At 41.0% G+C, this 20019-nt stretch overlaps 3 protein-coding genes across 7 annotated transcripts in view; all 3 read left to right on the top strand.

The window, feature by feature from the left end:
• The first annotated feature begins 9955 nt into the window (after positions 1-9955).
• Positions 9956-13047, top strand: LOC144706885 (myb family transcription factor PHL7-like). 5 transcript variants are annotated; one of them, XM_078579963.1, is made up of 8 exons: positions 10110-10281; positions 10472-10545; positions 11152-11344; positions 12104-12180; positions 12288-12327; positions 12409-12454; positions 12536-12605; positions 12722-13047. In XM_078579963.1, the coding sequence occupies exons 3-8, from the start codon at positions 11164-11166 to the stop codon at positions 12950-12952; spliced, it is 645 nt and encodes a 214-aa protein (XP_078436089.1). In that variant the 5' UTR covers positions 10110-10281; positions 10472-10545; positions 11152-11163; the 3' UTR covers positions 12953-13047. The 5 variants fall into 5 exon arrangements, with proteins under 5 accessions (XP_078436086.1, XP_078436089.1, XP_078436085.1 ...); XM_078579960.1 differs by lacking the exon at positions 10110-10281 and adding an exon at positions 9956-10103 and having other exon boundaries at positions 12288-12454; XM_078579959.1 differs by having other exon boundaries at positions 10110-10276; positions 12288-12454.
• A 709-nt stretch (positions 13048-13756) lies between these two features.
• LOC144706875 (calmodulin-like) lies at positions 13757-15655 on the top strand. Its single transcript, XM_078579945.1, has 2 exons — positions 13757-13915; positions 15131-15655. Exons 1-2 carry the CDS (start codon positions 13840-13842, stop codon positions 15502-15504), a joined length of 450 nt encoding a protein of 149 aa, XP_078436071.1. The 5' UTR covers positions 13757-13839; the 3' UTR covers positions 15505-15655.
• A 405-nt stretch (positions 15656-16060) lies between these two features.
• LOC144706874 (Protein kinase superfamily protein) overlaps positions 16061-20019 on the top strand; it is a 4755-nt gene continuing 796 nt past the window's right edge. Inside the window, exons 1-2 of the mRNA XM_078579944.1 lie at positions 16061-16303; positions 18907-20019. The exon at positions 18907-20019 is cut by the window's right edge and continues 796 nt beyond it. Coding sequence (XP_078436070.1) covers positions 16297-16303; positions 18907-20019 — 1120 coding nt within the window. The 5' untranslated portion in view covers positions 16061-16296. The remainder of the gene's footprint in view (positions 16304-18906) is intronic.

Raw genomic sequence — 20019 nt, 5'->3', positions numbered from 1 at the left:
ATTTTCAAAGCATCAATACTAACTCAGATGACCAATTAGGGTTTGCTAGGTGACCATGACCTAAGTCATCATAAGGGCATCAAGTGGATGAGGGACTATTTCAACACAATCACCAATCATGAACACATTCCCTGGGTGAGTTGATAAATACTCTTTTGCATCTTCTATAGCTCAAGGTGTAGCTAGGCACACGACGGGGTGGAGATTCAACACATTGATTCGATTACATTGATTTGCCATTATTTAATCTATATGATGATATAATTAATTAATTTGGAAGGTTGATAAAGGTTCATGGCATGTTGGATTTGTAAGCTAGACTGATCCATGGGCCTAGAGGGTCACACATAATAGGAATTTTGGATGTCAGACGATATACTTAAACTTGGGATTTTTATGAAAAAGAGGAAGACCCTAAATGAAGTTCACCCAGGCTATAATTTTTCAAGGGCCTTTCCCTTTTTCTCCCTTCTCCCCATAGTGTGTCTCCATTCGCGATGTCATAAGGATTCCATAACAATGAGGACATAGCTTGAATGGAGCTCGTCAAGGTGAAGGAAGAGATTTGATGTGCTGAGGATTATATACATCTAGAGGCTTCACTCATGAGTAGCTTGATATGACTCTCTTGAGGATTCAAGGAATCATGAATGTCATCAATGCCCAAATGACTTGTTTCATGATTTTTGTTGATGCCATTACACTTCTATTTTAAGTCTTCCTTTGTGAATTATTCTAAGTTTTCATCCATATCAAGGCCCCATAACCCAACAATTGCCATTTCAAAATATTTATGTTTTCTTTAGTTTTAAATTTTTTCCATATGCAAGAATTGGTTCGTAGATCTCAAACTAATATCCGAATATCATATATTGATATTTGGATACCTGATATTGATACACGGATGCCAATTTTGGCGCATATTTGGATATCCAATCTGGATATCAAATATGGTATCTAATATCGTCATTTAACACATCGTGACCCCTATGATATTCATCCCAAGAAAATGATATCGGGTGGATACTTGATATTTGTTTGATATATAATATCTGATATCTAAAATCTTATTGGTTTCATCTGGATATTGGTTGTCCAATATTGAATATTGGATTGATATTAGACAAACACTACTACAAGCATTTTGAAGTAACATCCTGAGAAATTCTGTACTTGGTTCTACAAGTTTGATGATGCAACATCCTAAGGTATTGCATTCTTACTTTTGCAAGTTATATGGTTCCAATATGATCTTTCCTTTTGAACGCTTCTGAATTTTTTCATACGGTCTTGCTCTCTGAAATCTTCTTTCAATAGTAAAAAGGAAGGGGAATGTGATACAATCACAACTGGTTTGAATTTTTCTGTTCGCATTCGTTTTATTTTACTTTTTAAAATCATTTTTATGATTATAGATTCATTTACTAAAAAACTTTTAACATATGATTCCTGAGTTTTAGTTGAATATTGAATTTGACATTTAAAATTCTTAGATATTAAATCAGTTGTTTGAATATATTTGGTTATATGAATTTGCAAAGTCCTTAACCAAGAAATTCATACATATTTTTATGAAATATTTTCTATCATAATTTAGGTTCCTAAACTTTTACTTGAACTTAAAGCCAAAAACTTTTCTGTATTTCCCATAGGGTTATCAGAAATTAACTCCTGCACTTGTTTTTTCTAATATTTTCTACTGAGTGATCAGAAGTTAGGTTTAAAAAAATTTATCCAGAATTTAAAGGTTAAAGCTTTTCTTGGAATACTGAATACAGAGATACCTGAATTTAGCTCACAGAACTATTATTGACTCTAAAGCCAAGTTTTTTTTATAACATCAACTACACAAATACCAGAATTTTTCTCATAGAATTATTGATGAACTTAATGCCAATTTATTTTCTATAACATCAACCACACAAATACGTGAATTTAACTCATAGAATTATTAATGAACTTAAAGCTGAAATTTGTTTCTACAGATATATCTAAATTTAACCTACAAACTTTATTGCATTTGTACTTGATAGTGTCTCTTCTACTTAATCAACATTAACATATCATCTTTATAAATAAAATATCAGTGAATTAAAATGTATTTCTCTCACTAACAGGTAATCTTTTGAAATTTTGGAAACCATGCATCAAAATTTCTATCAATCTGAAGTCAATATTACATGTAACTAAATTTCAAGAATTTATATTTAATATTTATATATTAGTGAATCTGTATTAAACAATTCACAAAAACTTATTCAATTTTGCATCTTTTTGAAGACAGTTAATACCAAAATTATTCAACCTCAGAAATTACTCCATTAATTTTGGAGTTTGAATCACTGAGGTTTGCAAGACCTATCTCAAGAAGCATTGAAGGAGCATTGGATATGTAGAATATTCAAGGACATTTAACATCCAAAAGAAGGATTGAGGAATTGAGGAATTTCCTTAAAGTTTTCTGTATTTTAACTTGTTTTTGAAGAATTGAGGGCCTTTTCAAAATTTTCATATAAAATGGGAGATATAATAAAGGTAATTGAAAGAAGAGATCATATATTCAAATATTTCTAATACTAGTGTCAAAATAAAAAATTTCAAAACGACGGAGAGGTTTTTATGCAATTTTTGAGGAGAGACAAAATCCAAAAGAATCCAACACCTTAGATTGCTCCAGATTCAAACCTTGACATTTAAAGATCTAGCTGTTAGAGATAGTGTAAATTTTACCCGTCAGATTCATTATACCCTCATCCATCTGTATGGATTGATGGACCACCAGATTTCTAAAAAAAATAGAAAATTAAGGAAAACCTAGGGGGAAAAGTGGAATTGTCTCGCCCCTCTACCAAAGGTATACATTCCTAGTTTTATCTCTTTTTCATTCTTGAATGTTCTACCACAGTCTGGGCTCCGAGGGCAGCTGGCCTTGGATATAATTTTATCATGTTATTATATTTTATTTTCAGTTTCTTTCTTCATTAATCTTGATTTGTGTTCTCCTAATCACCTCGGCTAGGGAAAAATGTATAAGCCCTTGTTTTGATTCAGGAAGAAAGTTAACTAATGATCATTTCCATTATCATAGATAAAAATAATCTAAAAATTATATGGATTATATATTCGTTAACTTCCTCTAAATCCCTACTTATTCACCAACCATTATTATTTAAAATCCTATATAAAGTACTCTCCTATATTCATTACCTCTAAATCATTACACTTCTTGGTCCGGATATTCTTTTGAATGAAGTGATAACCTATATTCTCTTAATATTCTCTGATCTCTCCTACCTCCTTCCTCTCAATTCATTTCCCTTATGATCTCTAAGGATCCGCCTTTTAATTCAAAAGGAAATCAACGTACATCGCCCCCATATAATCTTAGAGGTCTGATCTTCCCTGAAGATAATATATAATCAAGATTACATGTATTAAAACATCATCCTGAATAGTTATAAGTAAATCCTTTAATTTCCTCCCTAAGGATGACACCTCTACTCATCATGTACATCTTAAAATAGAGGATTTCACTATACATATTATTATATAAGTTGATTACAAACAATGATAGTCTGAACCTATTTTATTACAATAAAATTCATCTTATCAATGTGTTATTAGGGACCTGAAAAATTCTGGCCTCGACATATTTTATTTATGGACTTTCTCTATTTATACTAAGCTTAAAGTACATCTTTTGACGTCCAAAAGAGCATTTGTATGTGACTCAATGTGCTCATGTATTAATCTAGGTAATAATTCCTAGCCCAATTATCTATATCATCATACATATTAATTAATCAGATATTGATTCAGCAAATGGATTAGTCAAGTTACAGATTATGGGTGCCAAGCTACACCTTGTGCTCTAGAAGATAAAACTGAGGGTATTGACTCACTAATGGAATATTTCTTTCATCAATTATCTTGTATGTATAGTCCCTTACCCACTTGACACTCCTAGGATAACTTAGGGTATGGTCAGCTATCAAAACCCAATTCTTCATCTGAGTTAGTATTGATTCATTAAAAAATCACAAGATAAATCTTGTATGATATTCCCATGCCTTGGGCAAGGATTTCATCAAATCTTCTTCCTTGAGTCATCTCCTCTTATACCAAGGGTGGACGATCTTATTTTGACTATTCAATCACTTCTGTAAACTAAAAATGTTAAGAACTCCATGATTATGAGCTCATAGGTCATAGTCAAAGAAAAAATATCGTCCTAGAGACGTTCCTCTCAGATCTAATGACTACCTACACAATTGCAAAGGTGAGTCAAACTGATTGAAATTTTGGTATAATACCAGTCAAGTATTTATACAGATCAATCATTGAATTCTTTCCACTATAAAGCACCCACTATCTATCCTTAGTATCTCCATGGTAATGGCTACAATATAGGGAATACTCATCATATGAATGAGTCTAGATAGGGATATTGATGGATATTATGTGGCCGTCAATCCAATCACAGTACCATGTTTATTTAAGTTCATTGAATAAAATATCTGAGTTCATTATTATTATGTGTGATGTTTATAATGAAGTTCGTGAATACGTGCAATGACTTTGTGAATTATGATTAGATCATAATTCAGTGATCACTAGTCTTTAAACATGTATTCTGAATATTCCTATTCGATGGATAGTCGAGACAAACATCGAATTATCCAGATAGAATAGCACTAGCTGATCCTACTTATACAATAAGTATAGCTGATCCTTTGGCGATTAGTGTGGCGACACTAAGGATAGATAGTGTGTGCTCCTTGGGGAAAGAGTTCACTTAATTGCTTCGTACGAATCCCTGAATGGTATTATACCTAAATGTCAATCATGTTGATTCAAGTCACGGTTGTATCAGTGATCCATTGACTTGAGAAACCAAGGACATCTCGTGAGTGGATGACTACGTTTTGATTATGACTTATGAGCCTCTAATCATGGGATTCAAATAAGTAATAGATCGGATATAGTTAGAAGCTTACAAAGAGGATTGAGTGTTCAAGACAGAATCATCCGTCCTCGGTATACGAGTGGATTGATTCAAGGAAGACAATGCAAAAAAAATCCCTGGCAGGGTAGTGAGGATATTAGAGAAGGCGTTCTCCAATGATCCCAGTTACACATCAGTACTAATCGAGTGACTGATTAGGGTTTGATGCTAAACCATACCCTAAGTCATTCGAGAGTCTCGCGCGGATGATGGATTATACATATACGGTAACCAATGACGATAAAGATTCCATATGATAGTTCAAGAATACTCGATATCTTCTAGAGCACGAGGTGTAGCTTGGCACCCCACGGGCTGGAAACTTAACCTATCCACTGGGTTAAATTGATCCTTATTTAATTAATTAATATGTTGAAATAATTAATTAATAAGGTTGGTCAATAATTATTATTGGGCCACTAAAGTAATTAAATAGAATGATACATGGGCCTAGTGGGTCATACGCACAAGGTCATAAGGGCACTGGTGGATATATTTTACTTTGTTGGGTTTTTGAGAAAAACCTTAAGTGAAATATAAAGAGGGAAATGGGTCTTTGTTTAAGCACCTATGGAAGCCTGATTTGAGAGTCCCTCCCTTTCTTCATTCTCTACATCAACCAAGGAGAGAGTCTCCGATAAGAGTTGAAGAGCAAGAGGTGGAGATCCAAGCGCGAGTGATCATGTGGATACTTCTAGAGGCCGGACGTGTGAAAGGCTTCGAAACGATCTCAAAGTGAGCATGTCAAGGGTGGATAAGTTCCCCAAAAAGGTACATTCAGTGTTTTGTTTTAAAGATTGATTGTAAATCGATCGACACACTTCTACATCCATGGAAAAGTGTTTTCCATGGATGAACCAAGGCACCGAACACCTAACAGATATCTTGTCGGGATACTTTGATTTCCTTTTTGAGTATCCTTTGAATATGAATATTTAGAATACATGCTTAAATATTAATGGTCTGTGTATTATGATATCATCATTATTCAGTAAGTATTATTGTGTATTTCATGAATGCATTGTATTGATGAAGATTGAATGATATATCAAATATGTAATTGGCTTGCTGACCACACATATTTCCATCAGTTTTAACAATCTAAATGTTAACCCATTTTAGACCAAATGTCTTAGCATTTAATATTTATTTTCAAAATTAAAAAATGAGTGTTATAAATAAAAAAGTCAACTACCACAATAACTAGAGAGAAATTATGAGATGGTGGTCAAATCGGGTTCCGTAATTTTTTCAATGTATAGTAATTATAGGTGTAAGGCCCCAAAAGTGCATTTCTGCACAGAGGCATGCATGCTAACTATGAGGACATGTTTGTATACTTGGACTTAGAATTGGAGATCAATTTGGTAAGCGTGGGCACCCCACGCATCATGGGTGGTGACACCCAACCCTAATCTTTAAAGTCAATTCCCATTAGGTGCTTGTGCTCATCGTTGCGCAAACATGGAGGATTAGGGTCTGCCAGCACATGTAGGCCGCCGAGGACGTGTGTGCACAGGCACTGTGCATTACGTGTGCACCGCTGCACAAGCTGGGTGGCAGAGGCACGTGCGCTATGCACGGAAGCTCTACGGGCACTACGTGTCGCATGTGATGTGTGTGCGGGGTGCGGCGTAGGAGACATTCTGCCAGGATACTAAGGCATTGGCACAGAGAGCGCCGAGACAGCTACGGGGTGTGTGCCGCCCATACGGGTAGTGCTGCAACGAGCGGCATTCCAAGGCTTGGGCCAGTGGGCACAACTGTGCCTATGTGGACCGAGCATGTAGGTGTCAACGGAGGTGTTGGTGGCTCGAGGAGCATCAAGGCTAGGAGAGACCGGCGGGTGTGCTGGGAGCCATGACCCATGGGCACACAGTACCCAGCTTAGGTGCACATATATAGCGATGCAGCTCGCAGGTGTGCACGCAAGGTTGCGCGCCTCAAGGGCCCGGAGTGCCACTACCCATGCGTGCATTACGCCTTGTCTCATTACTTTGGTATCATCCCTAGTCTTCCCCCATGTGATGGCTACAACCTAGTATATAATTTTCATTAATGCAATGTCAATTCATGTATGGGGCCTAGTCCTACCCTCTCTCCTTAACCTCCAAGAAATCTAAAGTAGTCCTATGACACTTCCGTTGCACAAGCCAAGGCTGCTCAGCATTTCTGCATGAGTGTTGAGGCCGACATGCCTTTGATCCGAGCATTGTTTCTAACTCCGGTTTGACTGCGTGACAATAGGTTGTAGGTTCGTAAATAACATAATAAGTTATCTAATAAGAAAATTTTCATGAGATGTAATAGATTTTTTTCAGCATAAGATAGTTTATTCAAAAATTATTTTGTAACACAATTGTAATATATTTACTATATTTGTAATATAGTAAGTCTAAATATTCTCATAAGGGAGTTATGGGTGATAAAATTGATTGAAATGCAATATAATTTTCAAAACGTTATTTCTTAATCATTATTCTTCCCATTATGCCACCATCATTTGGGTTATTTGAAACAAAGAACGTAGAATTTGTTTAATTATATATTTGATCCTTGAATCTGATTTTATCTTTTCATTAAAATTAAGAAATATGTGTTTGTATATTTTTGGCAACTTAAGAACATCATTTAACATATATGACATATTTGGGAAATATCCTCTTTGAGCGGCTCTGTAAAATATACTTTTAATTTGAGTTATAATAGTTAAAAATACTAAATTCGCTTCAAGACAATAAAACCATGCCTATAGAGCTAGTCATTTGAGAAGACAACTTAAAACTTGAATATAGATTGAAGCAATTCAAATTATATATCTCACTCAACACCAATATATATATATATCATTTTTACTTGATATTTTCAAAAAATGATTTCACTTAGTAAGAAACTACCCATTATGCTAGTATGGACTTAAATCATTATAGTTAAACTTTCCTATGCATTCGAAAGTTTTCAATAAAACTAGATAGTGAATCAACCCATACGACCACCAAAATGACATGTGGCTATCCATTTTTTCTTTATCAATTGTAATATGTTCAAGTATTATGTGCACAAAGTATTGTAATTTATTACCGATATTATACAAAGAGCAGCAGTATTATACAAAGAACCTAATTTGAATCACCGTGTTTGAAGTAACCTCACAACTCATAAATTAAAAAATTCAAGAAAACAACATCAAAACTAAAAAATATAATGTAATAACAGGCGTAACAATAATTTAACATGAAAACCCCATAAAAATAGAAACATGGAAACGAAGGGTCAAAAGAATGAAGATTATGGGTAAGTTGTTAAAACACGGAAGACATTTTCATACAATGAATATGGGAGGAAGAGAGAGATTATGGTATAGTAATCCCAGAGTGACATTGTGATGACCTACACTGGCTCTGTTCATACTCATCTGATTGGGAATTATCTTGACCCATGTGTGGTTCTGGGATAGCTCTGGTTTGATCGCATTCCAAGAAGAGACAACATTAACGTAATGTTAGTTTAGGCTTTGAACTTAATTCAGAAATAAGCATTATTTTAGAACTTGGATCATTAAGTAAAATTTCACCTTAGCAAAATAATTAGTCTCCTTTGTGAAATCCTCCAACATAAACTAAATCTCTCGCTTATTATATTATAAAATAATCCTCCCTGATCTCAGGCTATCCTTGACCTGAAAAGTCCTGGAATCTTGGCCCACTTACTCCTAGGCTTTGACATTTTGGACCGGGGACTGGTCGGACCGGACCGAACCCGGACCGAACAAGACCGGACGGGAGGTGGACCGAACTTCAGGTAAGGTTTAGGTCGATGCCAAAAAACCAGACCAGACCAGACCCTGTCCCACACACTACCCATCACCCTCCCCGTCACCCTTCCCGTCAACCCCCCCCCCCCCAAGCGCTCATTGCCGCTGCTTCGTGCGCACAACGCCTCCGCCACCCCCGTGCTCCTCTGCCACCCCACGTACCGGACTGGGAACCGAACAAGACCGGACCGAACTTAAGGTACGGTTTAGATCCATGACAGAAAACAGGACCGGACCGGGACTGTCAAACCCTACTTACTCCAAGTAGACGCCTCGTGTTCATTAATCTTATCTAGGAATGATTAGAGTGATAAAAAGCCATAACCTTCTTCAAAAAGTTTTTGATGGCTAGGAAATGCTGGCAGGGGAATCCAGATGATGAGACAATGAATAAATGATGAGGCAATGAAGAAATGATGAGGAAATGATTCGTCATCCGTAGCGTCCAGTCTCTGCCATCCTGAATACCAAACACTATTTGTTATAATTTCGTCATCTCAAATCCGCTAAAAATTGCAGAGCCTAATTTTCTCTCGGAAACTGCCACTACTTTGAGAGAGTGAGAGGGTGTGAGGAGAGTGCGGAGTGAAAGCGACATGAAGAGATAGGAAATGGAGTGACATAGAGAGCGACAAGAGGAGAGAGAGTGATTTAAAGAGAGAGAAGAGAAGAGAGAGAGAGTGATATAAAGAGAGAGAAGAGGAGGGAGAGAGTGAGGTAAGGAGAGCGAAGAGGATGAGAGAGTGATATAAAGAGAGAGAAGAGGAGAGAGAATAATATAAAGAGAGAAGAGAAGCGAGAGAGTGATAGAAAGAAAGAGAAGAGGAGAGAGAGAGGAGGAGGAGATAGCGTGATAGAAAGAGAGAGATATAGATAGAAGAGGAGAGAGAGATGGGAGAGAGAGAGAGTGAGAGATATAGAGATAGAGATAGAGAGAGGGACAGTCTGTGTGTGAGCGAGGGAGAGAGAGAGAGAGAGAGAGAGAGAGAGAGAGAGAGAGAGAGTTTGTATGACTGAGTGAGAGAGAAACAGAGAGAGAAGAAGAGAAATAGAAAACTAGAGAGAGCAGAGAGAGATTAAGAGACAGGGAGAGTGTCCGTCTGCGAATGTGTGTGAGAGAGAGAGTACATGTGTGTGTTCGTGAGGGACAAAAAGAGAGTTTGTGTCCGTGAGAGGGAGAGAAGAGAGATAGAGATAGAGAGAGAGTGTGCGTGATAGAGATAGAGAGAGAGAGAGGAGCGATAAGATGTTCAGCAAATAGAAAGTCACCTCCTCCGAGAAACGGTAATCTTCTGCGTCGCGACTCGCGACTCCCGTTGATTCCTTCATCTTCCTCTCTTTCTCTAACCATTACACTTCTCTCTCTCTCTCTCTCTCTCTCTCTCTCTCTCTATCTTCCCAAGGTGAGACCAAAAGGAGTGTTCTTGCTCCCACTTCCCTTCGTTGTCTCGCCGATGGTGAGGTCCGATTTCTGACAGTCCCCTCGACAAGCTTTCTCAGATTTAGGAGATCGTGGGTGCATGGGTTTCTTATCAGATTGGTCGGATGTTGTGATTTAGCTGAAATTGACCGCTGATTTTGCGATTTTGTCTGTCTGATCGACGGTTTTTGTACTTCCCGAGCGGGACAAGCCTCTAATTGTGCTCTTCCAGGAATGCTTTGATGGCGATGCGGGTTATTCTTGCCCTCTTGTCTCCGACGATGGATCGAAGTTTCCCATAACTGGGTATGCTGCGACTTTTATTACCTTCATTCTCCTCGGTTGATTTCATCTGCCGCATTTGCCTGTACGTTCAAAGTTATGCATCTTAATCTCTAATCTATGGTCCGAGCGAGTATAGGGGCCTTATATGCCGCGATTGTACATCCAGGAAGATGATAGTTGTTCCAGATTAGACGATATTCTGTTTTCTGCGTTTGATCCTGGCTTTTGAGCGCCTTCCAGCGAAAAATAGATCTTGATACCACACTTACTTCGCAGAGAAGATTATGGTGTCAGGAATTTTTTCGTGGCGATGAGTGCTTCATTTCAAGTCTTTATCCTTTAACAGCGGATTTTCTTGTATCATGTAGATTAACTTAAATGGAAATACTATCAATGAACTGACCCTTTGTTCAGAAGAGAAAGTTATAGTCATAGTACTTCTCTCGTTATTTAACGATTTTTTTATTCCATGACATCTCTGATGTTGATTTTGAGTGTTTTAAATTTTACAACTGGAGAATTCTAATCTTATAATTTTGGTTAACTCAAGATTTTCTCTTATGCTGTGTTAGCTTCTTTAATTTATATTGGCATAGATACTCAGTTTAAGTTGTTGATGTGCTCCAGGAAGTTACAATAATGGCCAGGGTGCCAGAAAAATCTCAGGGCGATGAGAAAGCTAATGATATTGGATTATTGAAGGATTCTCTAGTAAACAGTGTGCCCTGCTCAGGAGGGGGAGGAAAGCAGAGGCTACGATGGACCTCAGATCTTCATGATCGTTTCGTTAATGCCATTTCTCAACTCGGGGGACCAGATAGTGTGTATCTTTTTCTCTCTATTTTATTTCTGCAAAAGTATTTCTCAAAAGGAATTCCCCTCATGTTAAGATCGTTCAATGCACAAAGAATTAAGATTTTGTTTTATGCATACAATTTGGAAGTTTAGTTAAGATCAATCACGCTTTTCATTTTCTATAGAAGCACTTCTCTAAAGGAAACCCTCCCAAATTGAGATAGTTCAATGCGCAAAAAAATTAAAATTTTGCTTTATGCTCAAATTTGGAATTAGTCGAAGAAATCATGCTTTTTTTGAAGCTCGCTTTTTATTTTATAAAGGAGCTATTCTCTGATGGAAATCCGCCCCTGTTGAGAAAGTTCAATGCTCAAACAAATTTTAATTTTGTTTTAAGCATACACTTTGGAATATTAGTCAAAGTAGTAATCGCTCTTTTCAGAAAAAAGAAATCACTCTTTTCAGAAAGCAAACGAAGACATCGCTTTGGAAAATATCATGAACTGGATGCATCATCGCAGATTATTGTGTTTTATTGCTTTTCTCCGTTTCAATCCATGAAGCTTTTTTCGCAGATAATTTTGTTTCATTCCATTTCTCCAGTACCGTTTGATGTAGGATTTTCAACTTGTGGTTGAAACCTCTAATCGCTATTTCAAAGAACCACACGCATTTTTTATTTGGATAACTCATAAGGAAAGCTTCACGATGTCTGGGCATAAATATTCATCAAATTTTTAAAGGTTGGCCTTGCTACTTACTTTAATTCTTTGTTATAATTCAGAAGCTACTCCCAAAGGTGTTCTAAGGGTGATGGCCGTTCCTGGCCTCACAATATATCACGTCAAAAGTCATCTACAGGTGATTTTGCTGCACGTTATCTCCTCTCTCAAAAAATCCCAAGAAATCACTGCATTTCTCTCGCTCGAAAAATTAGCTTGACGGAGTCTGTGTGGTCTTGGTGACAGAAATATCGCCTGGCAAAATATCTCCCTGAATCTACTCCAGGTGGTGCAAATATTTATTTTTCCATTCATTTTCTCTTGACTGGACGACAAATCATTTCCTTTTTCTATAAAAATTATATAGGTCTGAAAGATGAGAAGGATTGCGCTGATGCCCTAGATCCTGTAGCGTAAGCATGGCAATTATTTGACCATAAATTTTTGGGAGATGTTATAATGTTTTTTTTTAATAATTTTTTGACGCTCTTCAGAGGCCTCCAAATTGCGCAGACTCTGAAAATACAGATGGAAGTGCAGAAACGGCTACACGAACAACTCGAGGTCAACCGTTTGAAAACATTCATCTGCTTTACTTCTAATGTGGGGTTGTTAGTTTGTGATTAATTAGGAAAATTATGATCTACCCTCCTGACTCTTTTTACTAATCATTTGATCAGGTGCAGAGGCAACTGCAGATGAGAATCGAAGCCCAAGGAAGGTATCTGCAGAAGATCATTGATGAACAGCAGAAGCTGGGCGATGCCGAGTCAACGCCCAACCCCAATGGAAATGACCATTCTACCCCTGAATCGCTGCCAGCGCCGCCGTCAGAGAAGGATATTGCCGGCACTCCCTCGTCCCAAAAGAGACTGAGGACTGACGGCGGCTGTTCCTCGTTGACTCTATGATTTTCGACCGCACCTCGTTCTCTATTCTCTTCACTATCAAACTGAATTCACGTGTAATTATTTTTCTCCAATTAATGGCGAGTTAATTCAATCCACTTATCCTGTCGCTAAACTTTTACTTATATATAAAATCCTCCCGGGTGGCAGCCAGGGACGGCTGGATCGCTCTACGAGCACGACCCTTTGGTCAGTCTTGATCAGCACCGTGTCTCCTGCCAAAAATTTAAATAAAAAATTCTTCTTCTGGATCAAAGTAAGGATGCAAATCTTGTCGCTGACCTTTGTGGATTGGAAATCAGTTCAATCATTGATTCTTTCTTTCAGGGCTCGGCCCCACCTTAAAATTTTCTGATAAATCCCCAGAATTATGAAGAATAACCGATCAGTCTATCTATTTCTTTCTCATGGACATGATTGAACAATTCCAACTTTCTTATTGGTCAACAAAAGTATCCTATTTTTTTATTTTTTCTTAACTTGTCCAATTCTCTCAATTTCTCTTTCATAGTTAGGAGGGAATCTGGTCAAACCTTGCGGCCGCAGCCCCATTGACCATCAGCTGAGATCGAACGGCGGAGATTAAATCACGTGCAGCGAGATTTTCTAGGTGGATCGTTTGGCTGACCGGCAAATCAGGGCCGTCGGTTCCGGAGCGCAAAGCGTGTCATCTTAGCCGATCGACGGTTCAGATCCTCCGATGGGGCGGCTGTGGCGTACTTTTTTAGGCTTAAAATATGCGAATTATATGGAATTGAATATAACGATCACGTCCGTGGACCGCGCCTGCAGAAGGCTGACTGTATAAATACCAGGGAACGAAGGGATGAGAGGGGACTTGCTCCGAATTTTGCGAGCTGATTGATCGATCGGCGAGTTCTAGGGGCGTCATGGCAGATCAGCTATCCGATGAGCAGATATCCGAGTTCAAGGAGGCTTTCAGCTTGTTCGACAAGGATGGCGATGGTATGATTTCCATCGCGAGTTTCCGTTTCAGAATATCTTTTTATTTTGGTCGTATTGGATGTCACTTTCGCGCTTAGTGAGAGCATCGATGAATGATTGTTAAGGTTTTTTCTGCTTTGCTATCTCGATTCAGAAGATCGTCGATCTAGAAATGCGTGGTTCATTTAGACGACTTTCGATTTATTGACCTCGTCGGAACCTATCGACCATGTAGGTCACCGCGATGATCGGCTTGCTTTTTATTGGGAATATTCTTGTTGTTCTTTCATATATAGGTTTATTTTCGATGCGCCGATGAAGAGCTGCTCGTCAATTGAAAATTTTCAGTTTTATTCTGTTTGGAGTCTGAATCTATTGAGGAGTTCTTGGCTGTATTGATATCTGGATGTCGTTTTCCCTTTTCCTTTGGGCGATCGGATTTTCCTTCTTTGTGGCCTCTTTTCGTTATTCCCTCAGCACATATTTTTTTTGGATGTATGTCTCTTAAGCATCGGCACTGGTTCTTTCGAAAAAATCATCGCATTGTCCAGAGTGACTCTTCATTACCGAAACAATTTGGGAAATTTTCTACGATATCCTGAAAAAGTTTCAAATATCTCAAGGACATATACGGCGTATATTTTTTTTCGAAAAATCATTGCACTAATCAGAGTGATTTTCCATTCCGACATTACTTAAATCGGAAGGGGGATTTTCGTGATTTCCAGAAATGTTTTCAGAAGAAAACCTCAAACCATCTCGAACAAGAATGAAACGACCTGGTCAAACTCTGTGACGCTCAGGGAAACAAAATAATTTCCCTAAATTCGATGGAACTCCGTAGAACCACTGCGTCTTCTTTGACTCTAGATCTTCACTTTTTCATAAATAACAAATCCCAACTAAATTGAAATAGCTTCGGCAGCCAGAATTGATAAACCACGATCAAATTTTTGGAACCATTTGTTACAAATTCCTTTTACTCTCTGCTCTGGAAATAGTTTACTTAGCATGTTGCTGAGTAAAGATGTGTGTTTTGGCTCGCAATAAAACTAGGATCCTGATCTAGATACAGTCCTATCTATCTACCTTTCTTTTAATTTACAAATAGCCAATCCCATCTATTTCAGAACTATGACTACAAACCACATTGGTTTAGACACTCCTACAGTTTATCTAGAAACATAATTATTTTGCATTAATCCCATAATAATCGGCTGGGCTGTGTTTGCGCAGGTTGTATCACAACCAAGGAGCTGGGAACGGTGATGAGATCTCTTGGGCAGAATCCGACAGAGGCTGAGCTCCAGGACATGATCAACGAAGTGGACGCGGACGGGAACGGGACGATTGACTTCCCCGAGTTTTTGAACCTGATGGCGAGGAAGATGAAGGACACCGACTCGGAGGAGGAGCTGAGGGAGGCCTTTAGAGTTTTTGACAAGGACCAGAATGGCTTCATCTCCGCCGCCGAGCTCCGCCATGTCATGACCAACCTCGGCGAGAAGCTCACCGACGAGGAAGTTGACGAGATGATCCGCGAGGCGGACGTTGACGGCGATGGCCAGATCAACTACGACGAGTTCGTCAAAGTCATGATGGCCAGGTGAGCCTCCACTTATCACTCTTTTTCTGCATCTGTTCGGATACATTAAACCTCTCTCTCTGCTCTCTATCCCTTTGTTCTCTGAATTGATCCCTTTGTTCTCTGAATTGAATCTGTACTTTTGTTCTCCTAATCTACTGGATGTGCTAATGTCAGTGCCTTGTGCGGATGTGCTGTTCTGTGCTAATTATTGTAAAAACAAATAACCAAAAAAAATCAGATTTCTATCTCTCTCTACTTTCTTTCTGGCTCTATACTCTCTCACACAGTACACACGTCTATTAATAGTTGTGTGGTGCGAATTTTCATACAAATTCAAACTTGGTACGTACCCATATTGAATTTTTACAAATTTGGCACGAAAATTCTCAGCCATCTCTATTAATAAAGATAGATAAGTCAATGATAGATATAATATTATTAATATTGCAATAATTGGTAAGTATCTTGATAATCACCTAAAGAAGGCGGCGAGTGAATCGGGTAGAACTAGATAGGCTTTGTGGGCCGTCCGATCGGTGGAACTAGTTTGGATTCATCGTGGCCGTCCAGGAGATGTAAAAAAAGGTTGTAGAGAGTGGCCACGTGGACATCATTGTCGTAGAGCGTCTCGGGAAAGGAGAAGAGGTGGAGGCGAGAGATCGAGCGGATGCCGTAGCCGCCGGCGTTTTCGAGCGATTTCCGGATGGATCTTCGTTGGATTCGGAGGATTGGGGAGGAATCTGCGGATGCTTGATGCGGCGGTGAACGGAGGAAGAAGCGTAGAGGACGGAGAAGTGCGAATCTGGCCGCGTCAATGGAAGGTAATCGGTGGAATAATTGTGTGAATCAGTGGAAGATTTTTTTTTATTTTTTTTATTTTCTGTTTTATCGCCCAAGTGGATAGCATGAGGTTCTGAAGGCGTCATGTTTTCTCTTTGTGATGTTCTTGTTGTAAGTTCTGTATTCCGTTTTCTGTTTTCTGACGGAGAGATTGTTTAAGGGCTTGGTGTTCCGACTTCCTGAACTTCAATCAGGGATTGGGGATGAAATGTGGCTTCAGTGAACGGAATATGAAACTTTTCTGTGATTGGGTCCAGGAAGCTTTCCTATTTTCCCTTTGTCATTAATGGCCAAGGCACATTTAGGGTTTTCTGATGAGGCGAGCTGCTTTGAGACGGATGGAATGGGACAGTACTGATAATCGGTCCGGCATCTGTTCAGGAACCGAACTAAACCTTCTCAAATGGCAGGGAACTGGCTCCAAGTCCCATTAATTTTGCAAATCATAAAGTGGAAAACCATAAGTGAAAATATGACTCATCCGATGCCGAGGATTTTGAGTACAAGCAAATTTACCTTACGTCAAGGGAATTGGCCAACCCTGTGAGTCATCAATTCCTTAAGTTGAGTCTTCAGATGTCTCCGAGTGTTCTGATTCCATTATATTTGGAGGGTGTTCCTCAGCCTGTTCCAATCAGTAGGGGGTCAATGCTATGCCAGGGTGGGAACCTGGACATCAGATGGCACCTGAATTAAAAGGAGTGGTCTGCTGTGAGGGTGGAAGCTGCCAATCTCCTAATGGGCCTTCCACTTCCCTTCTCACATCTTCAGACAACCTATGATCAGATGTAAAAAATTTCTGATTCTCATTGAAGGGAACATCTCCAGGGATAAAATTTCTTTGACTTGGGATGGTAAATTTTATATCCCTTTTCTCGTGTAGGATGTCTGAGAAGTCCTTTTGGACTTCTCAGCCATCCCGATGTATATTCCTTTTCTCCCATTGGATAGGTGCCGTCTACCACCATCATGACGTCCATTCTATCTCCCAAAAGCATCTAGCCATTTTTTCTCCTTAATTATGCCAAGCTTCTGGTTCTTCAACTTGGAAAATATGAAACAACCATCACAACCCCAAGTTTTTTTGAATGGTGAGAGGAAAATCACCCGAGATCGATGATTCTCCAAATATGATCATTATATAAGATCAGCAAATACGCACGTGACCCAAAGGGTTCTACGTCCCTCTAAACCAAGATGAGAGAAGACTCAACATGTCTTGTACAACACCATCCAGTGATGCCTCCCTTCCCTTGAAATTAACCTCATTGCAATGCAGCAATATTGTCCTGATCACTGCAAAAGGTCTTGCTCCCTCCTCCTTGCCCTTGGACACACTGCCTATAATGAGTTCCATGAGGCCTTCCCTAAGGAGGCATTCACCCCTGTGATTTACTGGCTGGCCGAAACTGCCAGGGCAAACAACTGCATTTTTACGGGAATCTTTTGTTTCAATATGAGTCGGCATGCATTTTTAGGGGAATCTTTTTTAGGATGCTCATTGTTCCTCCTCTATCTGTCTGTCTGATCTGTTAACGTACACCTCAGACTGAAAATTGTCCAGTCCACATCCACCCATCTTGTGACCTGGATGACGGTCTCAGATGTAGTAGGGACTGCTGGATCCTCTTAGAGTCCACCATCTGGTCTGACAAGTTCCTGTTGAAAAGTGGATTCCACATGCCCTCCCAAAGTAGATCACAACCCAAAGTTCTTGAGCAGTCAATATCTCAAACTATCTTTTGGGGTGAAATAAGTTGTGCTTTGAGTGGGGGAACATGCAGTACATTTTTAAGATGCCCAAGATCACAGATCTGAACCAGCCCAAGGGTTTGACCTCCTGCGGTAAAGACTTTTCTACCTCCTATGCATGGGGTCTAGTAAAGAAATTTCGAAATAAGTTGACTCATATGATCTGTCACACCTGAGTCAACAATCCATTCTAACACTCTTTTTGAGGAATCAATAATCAAGCATTTAGTGGACTGATAAGGTCCTCCATAGGACTTATCATATGAAGGAAAAGAGAACTAGTGTCAACCAGTTGCCACCTAGTTTGCACCTGGTAATTCAAATTGTGCGAGGTGGGGGAACAAGATCCCTCGCATCTGTTCTATGCTCCCTATCTTCATCACTCTCTCTTCTTCCATAGGACTTATCATATGAAGGAAAGGAGTAGGGGCAGTCAACCAGTTGCCACCTAGTTCGCACCTGATAATTCAAATTGCATGAGGTGAGGGGACAAAATCCCTCACATCTGTTCTACGATCTTTATCATCATCACTCTCTCTCCATTTCGATCTGTTCTCTATGATCTGCTCTCTCCATTTCTGCCCCATTTCGATCGGCTTTTAAAACTCGACATTGAATCCAAAGTGATTTCATTTTGCTGCTTCTCGTATCGGCTTAGTTTTTCATGTTTCGGATATCATTTCCCGATCCCAAGTAAAAATATCTTTGGTCTTGAGCAGTTCCAAGCCTTTTTTCCTCGAGAAATTCACAAACAAGACGAAATAACTCGCCGGGCATGAAAAAGCAGTCCACGCGAATGAATGCTATTAACGTTTTTTTTCTTGGCGGGCAGGTAGATCGCCGGGGCGAGAATCGAACGGGCGGCGGCGGCGGCGGCGCCCATCGGACGGCCGAGATTTCCTGCGGCGATTCGTGGACAGCGAAATCCTAACGCTGGAGCTGCAAGACTGGCTGGAGGAAGAGAGCGGGCCGTCGTGGGAGCCGCCGTTCGAGCTCTCGGAGCTGCAGAGCTTCGACTACGCGGTGGAAGGGGCCGACTTCCAGCAGCTAATCCGTATGCCGAGCGCGGCCTACGCCTCCACCTCCGAGTCGATCCAAGCCACGGCGCTGCTGGCCATGGAGGACTTTCTCCACGCCAGCGTGAAGGGCCTGTGGGACCGCTTCTGGCCCGACCACGGCCCGCTCCCCTTCTCCGTGGCCTGTCTCCACAGCTCCGACCCGGACCTGCACCCGGCCGAGGCGGCCATCGCCAAGGGCCAGCTCCACGGCCTCTGCGCCACCGCCGTCTTCCTCAACACCACCCGCCAGATCGCCCAGCTCGCCCTGGTCCGCCCCGCCATCCGCCACGACCGCCGCCCCGACCGCCCCTCCCCCGCCGCGCTCGGCGAGGCGCTCTTCTTCGCGCTCCGCCAGCTCGTCGCCGGCGCGCTGACCGCCGCCGAGCCCCCGCCCGGCTGCTTCCTCCTCCTCGCCGACTCCCAGCTCGGCGGCGTCGTCCAGCTCGGCGGCCCCGTCCAGGACCTCGACGTCCGCGCCGCCGACCCCTACCGAGCCGCCGCCCGCTGGCTCCGCGCCCAAGCCCTGGTCCGCGTCTCGCCCCTGGACCGGATCTGGAACCGGGTCGGGAACGCCGACTGGGGCGACCTCGGCACGCTCCAGGCCCTGCTCGCCACCTTCCGCGCCATGGCCCGCCTCTGCGGGCCCCCCCGCCGCGCCGTGGAGGACCTCGCCGGCCTCCGCGGCTCCCGCCTCATCGCCCGCCGCGCCGAGCGCGCGCTCTCCCTCGACCCCGCTCCCCCCGAAGAGGAGGAGGAAGAAGAGGAAGAGGAGGGTCCGGGGGAGGGGACGGTGGTCTGGCTGGAGGACCGGGGGTTCGCGCTGGGCCGGGCGGTGGGCGCGGGGGTGCACGCGGCGAGCCCCGTGGGCGAGCCCGCGGCTGGGGAGG

Source organism: Wolffia australiana, chromosome 8 (assembly GCF_029677425.1).
Source record: "Wolffia australiana isolate 7733 chromosome 8, ASM2967742v1".
Classification (NCBI taxonomy): Eukaryota; Viridiplantae; Streptophyta; class Magnoliopsida; order Alismatales; family Araceae; genus Wolffia; species Wolffia australiana.
This window is presented reverse-complemented; position numbering and strand designations above follow the sequence as displayed.